Source organism: Primulina tabacum, chromosome 18 (genome assembly GCF_025594145.1).
Source record: "Primulina tabacum isolate GXHZ01 chromosome 18, ASM2559414v2, whole genome shotgun sequence".
Taxonomy (NCBI): domain Eukaryota; kingdom Viridiplantae; phylum Streptophyta; class Magnoliopsida; order Lamiales; family Gesneriaceae; genus Primulina; species Primulina tabacum.
The window spans coordinates 29,555,645-29,570,844 of record NC_134567.1 but is presented as its reverse complement, the minus strand read 5'-3'; the positions used below and the strand labels follow the sequence as shown (position 1 = coordinate 29,570,844).

The window sequence follows — 15,200 nt, the reverse complement described above, 5'->3', positions numbered from 1 at the left end:
ACTGACTTTGCATACCATTATGTTACTTCTTCAAGTTACTCGGTACGTATCAAATATTAGCGACGTCAAGTTTTCACATTTTCATAAAAAAAAAATGTTCATTTATATAATTATATGCGTTGATAAAATTTCCTCAACATCAAATAATAAAAATAACAAATAAAAAATGAAGATTTTAAATTTAATGCGGAAAATTGTTTAATTTATATTATTATTTATCCCAATACTAAAATTTTATTATGATTGAAATAATCGCATATAATGAACTTAGGGGGGGGGGGGGGGGGGGGGGGGGGCTCACTCAATCGTGTGGTATAGACTAATTAAAATTGGGGTTTGGATGTTTGTTGAAAGTTGTTGGGTTCATGTAATAAAAGAGTTTCTGCATTTAGTTTTCCATGTGGACATTTCAATTTGTGTTTCGTCACTTGGGACCCAAATTATTAACACTTTGTTATCTTATGATTATTATTATTATTATTTTCATTTTTTCGTGGGATTTCTTTTGTGTTTTTGTGTGTCCGTATATTCTGTTCGTCCCAAATATATATATATTTTTTATTTCGGTTTTTTCAAATATGTAGTCCATTTTTTTGTGTTTTTATTAATATATTATTTTCAATCTGAGTCTTGGAAAACATAAACTTTTTTAAAAACTAATTAAATAAAGATTTAATTTGAAAAAACCAAAGAAATCTGTATATTTGAGACGGGTAAACATGTGTATAATAGACACACAAGAGAAAGGGCAGGCATTTTGTGTTAGTTGGGACGAAATAAAATATTTCGTTGTATATTGATACGATATGGAGTATAAAAATTTATGGTCATTTATATTTTTTTGGTGAGTCAATAAAGGGATATGAGGCGGATTCGATAAGTCCTATACGGTTCTTGAATTTTAGGCTTAAAAACTGAATTTAGCAGTTTGCTTTTTGTTTAAAAATATCAATGAATATTGAAAATAAATGATGTGCTTGTGTGCTGCAGCAGAATTAAGTGAACTGATGATATGATACAAATAGGGCATTCCTTTATGCTGCATAAATTGTTTATTTAATTTTTGGGAGAACAAAAGTGGCTGCTACACAAACAACATTTATTTGGGAGTAGATGTCCTACTGCATTGTTTGTGGGCCTTTTGATGAACATATACACCAATCTCTGTCGGACTTTAGGTGAGTAATTTTTTTTTTTTTTTGTAAAATACAAGCACTAGAGATTTTTGACATACATTGTGTTTTTGTACAGTTTTTTTTAATGATTTATAACGCCTCATGTTTAACGATTGATCTCAATATATCAAGACGAGTCTTTCCAGCTTGTTTGTATATTCACTCACACACAACATTGGAAAATTCTCATGGGGTCAGGGTCACTCATATCATAATTGTCATAAGCCAAGCACGCTTAACTTTGGAGTTCTTGTGTGATGAACTTCAGAAAAGAAGATATATCTTCTTGATATGAGTGGTACTTAGCAAATCTTTTAAGGTCTCTTCAATTGTACAATATCATACCTGAATCCCTCTTATCCTGATATGAGAACAGTTCATTCATGTTTCTTTTATCTAGAAGTCTATCAAGAGCCGCTCATTGCCCGTGTAACCTTACGGTACCGACGATCGCTTCCCGTTCTCTTCGGCCTCGGGCTTCACATAATTTAAATGGGAGTTGTATCATTATGGTGAAAAATAATGAGATATTAAAATAAAATTTTGAAATAATTTTTTTTAAAAAAATTAGAGTTGTTCAATAAAAAAGTATAACTAAATTTGTATAATAATTCATACAACACAAAAATTAAATACAAAATTTTAGTTATCAAAATATTATGATAAATTCAATACAAAATTTCACGAGATAATAACAAAATATCACGATATAATAAAAAATTCTAATAATATAATTGTTATAATATCTTTGTTGCAGCTTTACTATTATTCTCAATAAAATAAACAAAGAAGAAGTTGAACATATGACTTGCTGCAAGCTCACTCTTGTCCATTGACTGCATAAAAAATTTGACATTTTATTAATATGTTGGTATAAAAAGAATTTGGGAGTATTAAAAAAATATCACAAAAATTATTCACCTCTCTCCTGTTATTAATAGCATAGATATAGATTATTCGTTAGGTATTAATACATACATAAATTTTAATTTTATTATAATAATAAGTAGGCACATTGCTTACATGTACCAGCGACTTTCATGAATAAGGATTAAAAATCATGCAAGTTAGAAAAAGAAAATCGCAGTTACCATTATTGACTTATGTCCAAATTGTACAAAATTTTCCTCAAAATCATAAAAAGAATTACATATGTATGTAATATCAGAGGTTTAAGAGTAGATCTCTTGTGAGACGGTCTCAAGAATCTTTATACGTGAGACGAGCCAACGTTACCGATATTCACAAAAAGAGTAATACTCTTAGCATAAAAAATAATAATTTTTCATGGATGACCCAAATAAGAGATCCGTCTCATAAAATACGATCTGCGAGACCGTCTCACACAAATTTTTGTCAAGATTTAAATATTTCCACGATTAGTGTGTTTGTGACTTTAGGACAGCTTTTAATTACTGTCAGTATACAAATTAGTCAACATAATTATATATATTAGGATCGATGGAATTAAACAGGGGAATAATAATTTTTAATTATATTACTATTTAATATCGTTATAATGGAATATATTGATAGAGTTGAAGATATGGTATGTATGTCTCTTGCATGTGCTCAATATTACCAACCAAATCATATTACTAAATTTAAATTTATGTTCTTGAAAAAATTCAGGAATTCCCACTATTCTTAAAATTAATTACCTTAATTCCATAAACAATAAATTAAACATAATTTGACTTTAAAATCTATGCCCATTACTTTTATTTGAGTGAAAAAAGAAGATGTTAGAATTGTAAATGATTTTTAAATTTCCTACATGAAAAATATTTACACATTTCCAATCAATTTTTTTTTAAAAAAAATTACGTACATACATTTATGATTGCTAAATATTTGGCTTAAAAAAAAAAATTTGCAAGTGCTCAAAAAGAACCTGTCCAAACAAAAAGACACTTTCTCTGTTTCTCTGTATGCATGGACGAATTCATAAATTTGTCTCACTTTTTGCTCCAAAAGTTATTCACACGTGGGGTAAGGGGTCGCATTTTTTTCGCCTGTGCTGATAAAGTGAGAAATTTTTTACTTATTATTAATTATGTCATTAATTGTTTCTTTAAAATTATTTTATATTTCATACGCATTTTCATTCTGAAACTTAATTAACGAAGGAAGGTTAATTTCCCAATTGATTAAGACATTTTTTCACGTTTAATGAGTCATTGTTTAGGGACAATAACAATTAATTGATATCATTATCAGTAATCGAGACAACCAACCACCATAGAAAAAGTAAGATGTGAAGGGGATCGATCGCTAGCAACATACGTACGGGTTAATTCGTGTGCACATATTTTTAAAAGTAATTAATTTTTAAAAAAAATATTTAAGTTATTCATTATGATTAACAAATCATTTGGTTAATTTTAGAATGTGTTGTTATAATAAATTTTTTTTGGATACAAAAAATGTACTTTTTTCCATCTATCATGTGTGTGATCTTTAAAAGTAGGACCTAAAGTATGAAACATGAGATAAAAAAAACCTTCGCAAATTTTATCATCAATCGAAATTTTGTTATGGAGCAAACGGATACTCACAAAAATCAACTTATATATACAGATAAATGTAGATATATATATAAATATAGATATGGATATGCATGTTGTTTGCTGTGTGGCGCCCTCGAACAAAAAAAAAACATGCTAAACTTTAACTTTTCAAGAACTGAGAAAATAACTTTTTACATGACTGGCTATTAAAAAACAAAGCACTTTTGGACCCTTTTTTGACAAAATCATGAAACATACATGTATGCACATAATGAATCCGGGCCCTATGTTTAATTTTCGAGCAAATGATCAATAAATCTTCGTCTTAATAGTTAAATAAGTGTTCGGTATCTATGAAATCGATTTTTTCATGCACTCTTTGACTAACTCAACAAACGATCCTGCGTTCTATGGGCCCACGTGTTTTTTCCGATGAAATTTGGTACAAAAATTGATAGTATCGAACAAATATATGATTTTCAGAATTATATGTTTTAAATCTAACATTAATATATGATTTTTGAGTATTCAAACATGTATAACAGAATTTGATATTAATAACACGTATTTTTCGGATGAAAAATCGGTATAAAACCTTGAAAGTTTTGTATTTCTATATGATATTGGAGTACTGAATGTTTTAGATATACTATTAATATATAGTTTTTTAATATCCACACATGTATAACACATTTTGGTATTAATGACATATATTTTTTCGAATGAAAATTGACGCAAAATATTAAATATGTAGTACTAATAAATGATATTTCAGTTTAAACTATTTCAGATAAGATACTAATATATGATATTTGAACACATAAACAATTGTAATAAATATTGACGTTAATGTAGCTCCAATTTTACACTCAAAATTTTATCTTTTGTACTAACTTTAAAACAATTTGTTCAACAATATCATATATATATATATATATATATATATATATATATATATATATATTCGGTCGACAAAGACTGAACGCACATATAACAATGTTGTTGAAGATTTAAAAGTAAGTTTCCCTTAATCTTCTTTATCCCTTATTTTTAAGTTCTAAACATGATTTATAACTTCATATTATTCATTATTTTATATCTAAAAAATATTCAGATTTATTCAATTAATTGAACCATTTAATAGTACAAAAAATATGAACTTGAGCTCTCTTGCGCAGAGTTAATTTATACATTGTACATTTCCAATGAAAAATGACGTGAATATACCAGTTTGAATAATTCTCCAATTCTTAATTTTTTGTCAATAATAAAAAGATAATTTGTGATTCTGAAATGTTCTGTACGTAAATAAAATAAATGAGAGGGAGTGGGAAGTTGACAGAGTTCAATATGGAACAGCAAATATATGAACTTCTTTCGCTGGATATGTAATCCCATATATTAATGTTGTTTCTCTCCCCCACCCACTCACACACGTAAGCACGAACAATATGAGGATGATTTAACAATTTCTCGGGATTACTTCGGATTTCACTCTTTACATTTTGAATTTCATATTCCAACACCGTTTCCAGATCTTGGGCCTTTCTTACTTTTCACAGAAAACCCATAAAGCTCCAATCTTTACCCTCCGCAAAAGATCCCCAGAAGGAGAAACCATTGTCATTCTAATGAAAATATGGAACATAAGCATAAGTTGATCTTAATCATAGGAGTACCATCACTAACTTTCTTCACGATTCTAGTTTTCGCAATCATTTGTTCGAGGAGGAGGAGGAGAAGAAGAGAAAGAAGTGGTACAAGAGATATAGAAGCAGCTTTTGAGTGTAAAGAAGTAGATGTGGTGGTGAATACAGAGGATTTGATCAAGTTTCAAGGTGGGAAAGATCTAATTGTACAGGAAATTCTTGATGCCCCTGGTGAGGTTATAGGAAAATCTAGCTATGGAACTCTGTACAGGGCTAGTTTGGTCAATTCAAATACGCCAACATTGCTGCTCAGATTCTTGAGGCCTACTTGTACTTTGAGGATGGAAGAGGTTGTACCGATAGTAGAGTTTTTGGGGTCCGTTAGGCATCCAAATTTGGCACCTTTGAATGCATTTTATGCAGGGTCCAGAGGGGAGAAACTGATGGTTCATCCATTTTATGGTTCTGGAAATTTGGCTCAATTTATCAGAGGTAAAATTCTGGAAATTTAGCTCATTTTGTGTAAAATTATTCTGGTTAATGCTTCTTGAAAATGGTGATGGGTTGTGGATTAGATCGGGTTGTGCTTGATTCTGAAATATCTGTGTTTGATATCTGAGTTTGTGAAATGTTATGAGTAAGGATCAAATTTCTTAAAAAGAGAAGCGAGATGCCATTGTGGTAGACCGGAGCAAAGGAAAGAGAGGCCCACTTCCATCCTAGAAAGCCACTTTCTGGGGAAAACTCTTGCTCATAGGCTACTTCTATATTGCTTAAAAGTGGATTCTAGTGGTTTTACTTTGAAGAAATGCAAATAATGTCACTATTCATTGACATAGACTCAACCGGATATTTAAACTAGCGAGCAACTTAGTATAGCTTGAGAGAGCAAATATTTTTTTGAGTGGCTATTATCGGAATTTTCTGTATTTGATATTGGTTTAGTTTTTTTGTCATATTTTTTGTTAAAGCATATTTAGGCTGATCGACATGGTCCACCGTTACTCACTGATTCAAGGTTAATTCTTTCTAAATTGTTGAGTGAATCTTGTGTATATATGCCTGGTGTCAGCATTGAAAGATGCTATTTTCATCAACCATCCGATATCGGCATTTATAGCTATCAAATTTCATTTTCTACTGATTTGAATCTATCTGATGTTAGTTTAGCTGTTGGAAAATTGATATGTAGAAAAACTGCTGAGTAGTTCTGGTGGATGTTTATGCATGTCTATTTCTGCATATTTTTTACCCTAGCACGTGTTTATAATTTTTCAAAATTCTGGGTTCATTTTTAGTGTGATCTTTTGTCATTTTTTCCTATTCTTGCTTCCCATATTTACAACGTTCTTGACTTTGGTGTGCTAATAACCGCCGGACATGTGCAGATAGCAACGGCGAGGCTCACAAATGGCCCATCATAGGCAGAATCGCTATGGGGATCGCTAGAGGAATTCATCATCTTCATACGTCTTCTGAAAGGCCCATTATCCATGGAAATCTCAAGTCAAAGAATATACTTTTGGATAGCCATTACAGACCATACATTTCGGATTTTGGCCTATACAATCTCTTGAATCCAACTGCTGCTCAGCAAATGCTTGAAGCTTCTGCATTTCAGGGGTATAAGGCCCCTGAGTTGATGAAAATGAAAGATGTCTGCGAAGATAGTGATATATACAGTTTTGGGGTCATACTTCTGGAGTTACTGACTGGAAAAGAATCGTTGGATGATAACCCTAACCCTGATCAAGACTTTTATTTGCCAAGTGCTATGAGAAGTGCTATTCTTGATGACCGTATCATGGAGTTGTATCATCCGGATTTTCTTCTTGGCCTAAGCAATGATCAAAGGGTAGCTGTCGAACATTCCATTCTTGGGTTTTTTCAACTCGCGATGGCTTGTTGTTCGCCCTCGCGTCTCCTCCGACCGGACATAAAGGAAGTCCTCAACAAGCTAGAAGATATCTTGCAGTAAGCATCCAGTATTGTTGGTTCTGTGCGTGAAACATTCGATTTGGTCATGGTTTGACCGATCTGATGGTCATGGAAACAATCAACTGAGGTGCTGCTGAATGTTTTTAAAGGTAATTCAGTTCAGATCATCTGTTCTACTTATTGTTCTTACATTTGTTTCATGTACATGGATGAACAGATATCTCGAAAATAAATTAAGAGTTATTTTAGTACTCATGCGTTCTTTCATCTATATACATGAAAAGTGAATGAAGTACAGTTGTAGAATCAGATGACTAGAACATGATCAACGATAGTTCGAGCGGATTTGGATCGAGCTATAGCATGAAGACTCAGCAAACGCAAGTTTGTCACAGCATATATCAAGATAAAGATCCTTGTTACTAAAATAGTTCAGATTTGTACTGGTCTTCTTGTCTTCGACATAAAATTTTTAGTCTTGAGTTAGTTGGAGTCGTATATTTTGATTAGAATTGATATTTTATTTGATGAATTAGGGAGAAACAGAGTAATTCTTACGAATGTTTGAAAATATTAGTGTATTTGGTTCCATATATGAATATGATTTAGCACACACACCTATTTTCCCAGTGACACCATAGAATCTTCACCACGATCCTCGAACTATTTCTTGATAGGATGTAGTATTTTGAGAGTGTCTGATAATTAATTGCATGAAGAATTCTTTGTATGTTTATTTAAATTGAACATCATTTCATGGATATTATTTTTTTGTTATAATCAGGAACTTTATTAAAGAATTATTTGCATGAATACTTCTTACTCAAATAAAAGACTAACAAAATAATTGTTTGTTACTGCATTAAATTCTTCCAATTCTTCCAAGATGTTCGCAACCATGGGCACCACAATATGTTAACGTGAATATCTTGGAGGCATTCAATGCAGTTGTCTCCTCACACACGTTTTTGAGTATCGAAAAATGAGTTGAATTAAATTCTTCAAAGATAAAAAAAATTGTCACCAAAAGGATGATAATAACAAAGTAGAGATATTCAAACTTCTCTACGACATATCTTGGAGCTACATTAGTTGTTCAACAAAAACTCATAGCTGAAACGCTGCAATCCAAACTTTCAAAGACGACAAGGTAATACCGACACACAGCCAGTCACACATAATAACATGTCAATTATTGGCACAAATCCAACCTCATATACGTACAAACATGGTAAAATAGGCACACTTTCTTAAAACTGTTGTATCTTGCAGTGGTCATAAGTCTACTTTATCACTTCTTCATATACACATAAGAAAAATTGATGGTGGAATCCAAGACTTTAATCGAATTTACAAACATCAGAAATTCTGTGGGAAACTCATCGGTTTCAAGTCAATGTTTTTCTTGACTTCCATTCTATAATTTCAGAAAGAATGGTGTAATTTGGAATGAGGATCTTGTGTGACAGCGGCAGATTTGTAATGGGGGATGTATCTTTCTCCTCGAGCCATTTCTCTATCGCCTTCCGATCATATGTATGTCCATCCGCGGCAACACAAGGGTCACACATTACCTCCTGCAATACAAAGGGAATCATACGTGAAACTAAAAAGCACTCTCTCAATCACTGACTTTGTTAAACAAGAATCACTATGTGCTGAAGTTTATGGAGACTAACAACAAATAAAGGATGTTGAATTTTCGACAATAGAAATGAGAAGATAATGCAACATAATATAAAATTTACATGGTTTATATCCGAATGCCTACACCCACTACATAGACTCCCGAGAGCTAAAACTCTTACTAGTCTCTGTTATTTAAGAAAATTTAGAATACAACAATTGCTTCTATACATAGATGAAATTATATTGAAATAAATCTTGTAGAAAATCTTTTCTGACGAAATAACGATATCATAAAATATACATCATAATCTCGATGTCATCAGAAAGAATACGTTCCAACAAACACATACCTTGAGAATGGGACATCTGACATGGTTAGGAGGTGGAGGTGCAGAAATGAATACCAAATCTCGTGTTTTATCAGCTATTTCTTTCAGTTTCTCCAAAGCAGGTAGAATTTCGTTGTTCAAATTAGGTCTATTTCTTCCTATAAATTCTATGCATTTCAGAGCCATAAGGGTCAAATTCCTCGTTTCCTCGATTGGCCATTCTCCAGCCTCAGCGTCTAGCACTTCCCTCAACTGATCATTTTCCAATGCAGTTTCAACCATATGAGCCAGCCCCATGGCCGGTTTGGCAGTCAGCAATTGCAAAATAACCATACCAAAGGCATAAATATCAGATTTTGGAGAGGCTAGTCCAGTTCTTTGGTACTCAGGATCAATATAGCAAAGGCTACCCGCCAACGAAGTTTCTTTGTATTTGGTGGATATAGAAAGAGAGTCGTTTTGAATCATTGTGGCGAGGCCTACATCGCCGATTTTACTTACATTATTACGATCAAGCAATATGTTTGCTGGCTTTAGATCACGATGTATTATTGCTTTTGGTTTTGAGCTGTGTAGGAAGACAAGAGCTGAGGCTACTTCCCAGGCTATTCGGTATCTGTCAAACCATAAAAGCGGAGGCATGTTATTTTTCTGAAGCAGCCTATCTTCAAGATTTCCATTTGCCATGAACTCATATACGAGGCAAGCATTTTCAGGACATGCTCCCAGAAGAATCAGTATGTGTGGATGACGAATCTGGCTCAGTATTTCTAGCTACAAATCATTAAAGACAGAAATTGATCATATAATTGATGTTGCAAGTAGTTTACGAGGAAGAAAATATATTCTGCACGAATGATTAAACAATCACATTGATTCCCCGGAAGGTTTTACTACTTGATACTAGAAGTAGTTCCTAATTTATATCATGTAATACTTCTCATCTGAGATATATATAACAAATTGTAGAAGTTAGTTTCTAGGATGAATTGCCACAATATCTCGCTTTTAAATACTCGAGTAATTACATAAATACTAGTCTTTTTTTTCACTCTCATAAATAGTCATACCTCCTGCTGAAATAGCTTCCTCCCAGTTGCTTCCTCAGCATGGAGAACTTTCACAGCACCAGTTGTGTGGTGAAAACTGCATTTGTACACAGTTCCACAAGCTCCAGTTCCGATTTTACGATCCTCAGAGAAAGAAGATGTTGCAGATACAATTTCTTCCCAGGAAAATTTTCGGTACCTTTGGTAACTACCCATCAAGGCGTTTTCAAGATTTTCCTTCTCTTTAGCCATACGCGACACTTTAATATCTGCATCTTTTCTTTCTGAAGCTTCATATTCAGCACATTCCCTCGTTAAATTCGCTTCTCTTTTAGCAGCTTCATACCTCTGTTTCTCTTCTATTGCTAACATTTGGGCTTCCCCCTCTTTATTACTTATCTCCTTCAGGTTAATTTCTTCTTGCAGATGACGTTTCTGAAGTTCATTTATCTAATCAAGAAAGCAAAAAATGAAATGTTCCTTAATGCAAGTTATTACGATATAGTTTCCACATAGTACTACTCTAAGGTAACTTTTAAATGGTAAACAATAAAAAAAGATCAACGCATTTTGGCAGTGGAGCTGATACCACGAGATGATATACAAATATACCTTTCTAGAAGCATCATACTTCTGTAATTGTGTAATGGCATGCAATCCTTGAATGTGTCTGACTTTCACTCTCAAGTTTTCTAGCTCAAAATTGGCGTTGACCTGAAAAAAAAAGGATTAATGTTACTCAAAATATGTGATTTTAAGGTTCATCGGTAATGTTTCAAACGATAAACAGACAAGAAAAGGAAACACACAAACTGGTTTTTTTAATCTCAGAAAAATTTATAGAGTTCCATGTTGGTCAAATTAAAAGCTGCAACTGAATATATTCGCTGCACAGTAATGCTTAAAAGTTCTTTTTTTTTTCTAGGTAAAAAATTTTCATTGATCAAAATATGCTACCATACTGGGCATTGATAGGTTATTTATATTAAGTGGCCAAACTGTAACTCAAGCACTTCACTTCAAGTGCAAAAAGAAGCACCATAATTCATATACTCCAAGTCTGGACAATTCTTACAAATTTATACCTATTTATAACATAACAGCATCTTAATGAACTGAGACTCTTTTTGTGTTTCCTAAAAAAACATACGATTCCAATTTGTTTACTTGAATCCTTTTACCAACATTTGTTCGACTCTTCTATATGTATTCCAAATATCATAATACCCTAAAAAGAACTTAGTGTTGGCTGCTGTTTTACACACCCGAATATGCATGTGTTGGCCAATAGTTCAAATCAAGATCCTAAACAATGATTAAAAAAACAAGCAAACAACAACTCACACAATTGTTATTGAGTTTTCTTTCATAGCAGCTAGCCGCGAGTCATAAAATTAGACATTAATCTGATTTAAGTTTTGACAAGCTAATATGATGGCCCTATTCAGATAAATAATGAGGTGGTTTTGTGAGCCATTTTCATGCAACGATGTTAGATGTCTCACATCGGTTGGATTAAGTAATTGAGAATTATATATATAAACTTGGATAATCATCTCCCTTTGATAAACTTTTAAGTTTGAGTTAGGTCAAAATATCAATCTTAATATGACATCAGAGTCAAGACCCACATTTATGTGTTGGACTACCCTATGAACCATCCGATAATGTATTGTAAACTTTACGTTCTAGTTGTTCATTTTAGACATAGGGGTGTGTGTTGAATGTCCCACTGGATTAAATCTTTGGGAGTTGTATATATGAACTTGAACAATCTCCCCCCTTGAGCTAGCTTTTGAGATTGATTTAGATCCAAGTCTCAATCTTAACAGACGACTTTATTCTTTTTGGTAAGTTCAAAAGTTTTGGCTCATTGAAATCGTGGCTGAACAATAAACAACATGGCACCTGATTCTCTGAAGAATTATGAGAAGTTGAAGCTTGATCCCACAAAGGGCTGTAAGCCGATGAGCCACTGAAGCTTGAAGCCTCGCTAGTTGCTTCGTTAACATCTTCATAATTACTTTCTACTACACCAGGTGATAAATTTCCAGGAGCTATGATTCCATTTGGAGGTATTTTATTCAGAATGGTCTGGTTTATGGTTGAAAGTGCTTGATAGCGCTGCATAGGAAGTGAGGATGAACGAGATAGAAAGAATAGGTCCGTTGATCCTTGGTCTCTCAATTCTGAAAATGCATAGAGACAAAAAGATTAGATTACCTCCTCTTGACAAACTTCTATCCATTGATGCATAATGCAGGACTCCTTGTTCAGAAACATATTCTAAGTGAAAAATTTGTAGCATACAGTCCAATCTCAATTTCTTGGGGTTGGGAGTTTAAACAAGGTCCAAATATTTGTGTGCAAGGTTTTTTCACAAACGATCGAGTTAGTCTCTAGCACAGTAATATTAGACTTGTTCACCTTCAAAAAACTAAATTGAGCTTAAACGAGCATGTTACATTTCAAGGACTGTTAACTATCCCATTGAAATTGAACAATAATATCTATAACCTAGGTATAGCCAATAAAACCAGCCACAACTAATCAGAAAATAGGGTTTTATTGTTGTAGAACTCATTATGGACTCAAATCAATTGAGAGACGAGAAGCTTCTTTTTAAAATGTACCTGTATGTGAGCTCAACGTATAAGTTGAAGAGTTATCACTCGAAAAACTCGCTTCACTACTGTCATCACTAAAGCTTCTATTTGTTTTTGAATCTGATGGACGGAATAACAATTTGCCTTCAGAAACAGTATATATAGTGCAAGTGGCAGGACAAGATTCTGATATTTTTGAAGACAGATCAGGTCCCCTGTACATGCAGTGAATTGATTTCGCCATCAGACAAAAGATTGCATGTAAAGAACATAAAAAAAGACACATAGAAGCCAAACATATTTCATTTTTTATGATACTACCTCGAAAAAATACTGCGAGATGAAGCACCTATAACAAGTTTATCGGTTTGTAGCTCGAAGATTTTACCACAGATTGCATTTACCACATCATCTGACTCAATCTGCACGATTTTCACTTGCACCTGAACATGAAAGAAATTGATTAGCAACCAATTTAATTCGGCAGTCTTCCAAGAGCCAAAACGCTTTTACCTTTCTCTGATTACACATGTTCTTGTAAGGAAGAAGCTTTTCAGTCACCTGCCACTCCACTTGCTTTCTATATGCGGTTGCTAAATCATCATGAACTTCAGAAATAGGGACTAGTTTCCCCACTGGCGAGCAAATCACGAAACGACCGGCATGTATCAAGCACAAAACAAAGCTTTTTTGGGAGTTTAATCAAAATATCAAGGTTTTGTTCATGTTGATTTCCCATGCTTGGGAACATTAATGTTCACGCCGCATACTTGTAATGAGCAATCGGGATAAAAATGATTAGATTTGTAGTACCATTAAATATTATTTCCAGCTTATCATAAACATCACAACATACTGATGATATAAAGCCTCTGAACATGGTCTTGAAAGATGATGCAGATATTGTATTCTAATCACAACAGGATAAGCTATTTCAAGTTTGTTCACATGTATTTCTATGTTTCGAACGCCAAAATCAACTTGAAGTGGACACTTACTGTGATTTCTAACTCTAGATATCACTGGGCGAACATGCAGCAACTTAAAGTAGACAATTCCTTCTGGCACAAACTTGTCCAACGCCCATTTGACGACATATTTGCTTTTCCTACCTCCTTTAACGGCTAAACAAGCAACTAAATGTGCTGGAGGGGACAATTCATCTGATCCTTCCATTATTATGACCAGTCTATTTTCCCACAATCAAGCTCCCGACCGTCATACCCGAAGTAAAAATTCGCTGTTTTATGGAACGAAAGTCAACATTGGCGATAACAAGAAAGAAAGATGGCATATAATTTGAAGGCAAAATTGAAACTACCTTTCTTGAAAATCTTCAAGAAATGTAAAATCGAAAAATAAATGAGACAATCTTCACAGAACAGCAAAGTAGACCACATACCGCTTCTTGATTTGTCCCCTTAAAATCTTCTCAGACAACTTGTATTGTGAAGCAGAGAATTTCACTCCTCTGTATAATTTTACTCCTTGGATAATTTCTGGGAAGCAGGTTTTTAGGCAGGATGTCAAATAAATCTCTTCTTGGTCTTCGTTTTACATCTTTCTGAACCAAAAAAACAAAACGTTTGGTGGAAGAACGATATTTTTCAATTACGAGGTACAATTATTTTTTATTGTGCAAGATATATATAATTCAGGGATTAGTTGACTTCTATATATAAATGTAATTCAACGAATAGTCAACTTTTTAAAAAACTGAAGGACGGTTGCTTTTTCAGTTTGTCCGCGTACAACACCACATTTTCTTAACATTTACCAGCAAATTCTATGTTACATCCGCGGATAAATAAAATGAGAGTATGTCTATCACGAATCTTTATCTGTGAGATAGATCAACCCTACCGATATTCACAATAAAAAGTAATATTCTTAGCATAAAAAATAATATTTTTTCATGGATGACCCAAATAAGAGACTCGTCTCACAAAATACGACCCGTGAGTCCGTCTCACAAAAGTTTTTGACTTAAAATGATAGATAGCTCATCGAATGTGTTATATCATTGGAAACATATTTTTTCACAAAATTTTCATGAATACAATAAAAAAAAATGCCGAAATTATATTTAAAACTAAAAATTTACTGGTGATATTTTGAGAACGACAAATCTTATGGTGGTTTTGTTCATAAAATCTATATTATTTTTATTTTTTAGATGTAGATTAACACATAATAATTTCATTATTAAATCATCATGAATAGTTAATTCTTCCATTCATGTGAATATTATTGATTAAAAGTTGCCTGGTGAAAGCTGGTCTGTTGTTTGGTCACACTAAAGGAAAAAACAGTGA

General features: G+C 33.0%; 2 protein-coding genes across 5 annotated transcripts; one reads left to right on the top strand and one right to left on the bottom strand.

The window, feature by feature from the left end:
* The first annotated feature begins 5,032 nt into the window (after positions 1-5,032).
* LOC142533732 (putative kinase-like protein TMKL1) lies at positions 5,033-7,625 on the top strand. Of its 3 annotated transcripts, none has more exons than XR_012816795.1 (3): positions 5,033-5,826; positions 6,723-7,421; positions 7,583-7,625. XR_012816795.1 is itself a non-coding variant. In XM_075640603.1 (2 exons), the coding sequence occupies exons 1-2, from the start codon at positions 5,325-5,327 to the stop codon at positions 7,310-7,312; spliced, it is 1,092 nt and encodes a 363-aa protein (XP_075496718.1). In that variant the 5' UTR covers positions 5,033-5,324; the 3' UTR covers positions 7,313-7,625. The 3 variants fall into 3 exon arrangements, 1 of the variants encoding a protein (XP_075496718.1); XR_012816794.1 differs by having other exon boundaries at positions 7,557-7,625; XM_075640603.1 differs by having other exon boundaries at positions 6,723-7,625.
* An 817-nt stretch (positions 7,626-8,442) lies between these two features.
* Positions 8,443-14,520, bottom strand: LOC142532718 (U-box domain-containing protein 35-like). 2 transcript variants are annotated; one of them, XM_075639124.1, is made up of 10 exons: positions 14,288-14,520; positions 13,884-14,125; positions 13,399-13,520; positions 13,207-13,328; positions 12,913-13,100; positions 12,188-12,468; positions 10,892-10,993; positions 10,301-10,729; positions 9,252-10,004; positions 8,443-8,849 (listed from the first exon to the last, which is right to left on the bottom strand). In XM_075639124.1, the coding sequence occupies exons 2-10, from the start codon at positions 14,059-14,061 to the stop codon at positions 8,661-8,663; spliced, it is 2,364 nt and encodes a 787-aa protein (XP_075495239.1). In that variant the 5' UTR covers positions 14,062-14,125; positions 14,288-14,520; the 3' UTR covers positions 8,443-8,660. The 2 variants fall into 2 exon arrangements, with proteins under 2 accessions (XP_075495239.1, XP_075495240.1); XM_075639125.1 differs by lacking the exon at positions 13,884-14,125 and having other exon boundaries at positions 14,288-14,519.
* Between the last annotated feature and the right edge of the window lie 680 nt (positions 14,521-15,200).

What these genes read in the sequence shown, in the direction of transcription:
- LOC142533732 (XM_075640603.1), top strand. Translation starts at nt 5,325, where the DNA reads ATGGAACATAAGCATAAGTTGATCTTAATCATAGGAGTACCATCACTA. An exon ending in TTTGGCTCAATTTATCAGAG is followed by an intron (nt 5,827 to 6,722) that starts GTAAAATTCTGG and finishes GGACATGTGCAG; the next exon opens with ATAGCAACGGCGAGGCTCAC.
- LOC142532718 (XM_075639124.1), bottom strand. Translation starts at nt 14,061, where the DNA reads ATGGAAGGATCAGATGAATTGTCCCCTCCAGCACATTTAGTTGCTTGT. An exon ending in ACATGTGTAATCAGAGAAAG is followed by an intron (nt 13,329 to 13,398) that starts GTAAAAGCGTTT and finishes TTTCATGTTCAG; the next exon opens with GTGCAAGTGAAAATCGTGCA. An exon ending in TACGTTGAGCTCACATACAG is followed by an intron (nt 12,469 to 12,912) that starts GTACATTTTAAA and finishes ATGCATTTTCAG; the next exon opens with AATTGAGAGACCAAGGATCA.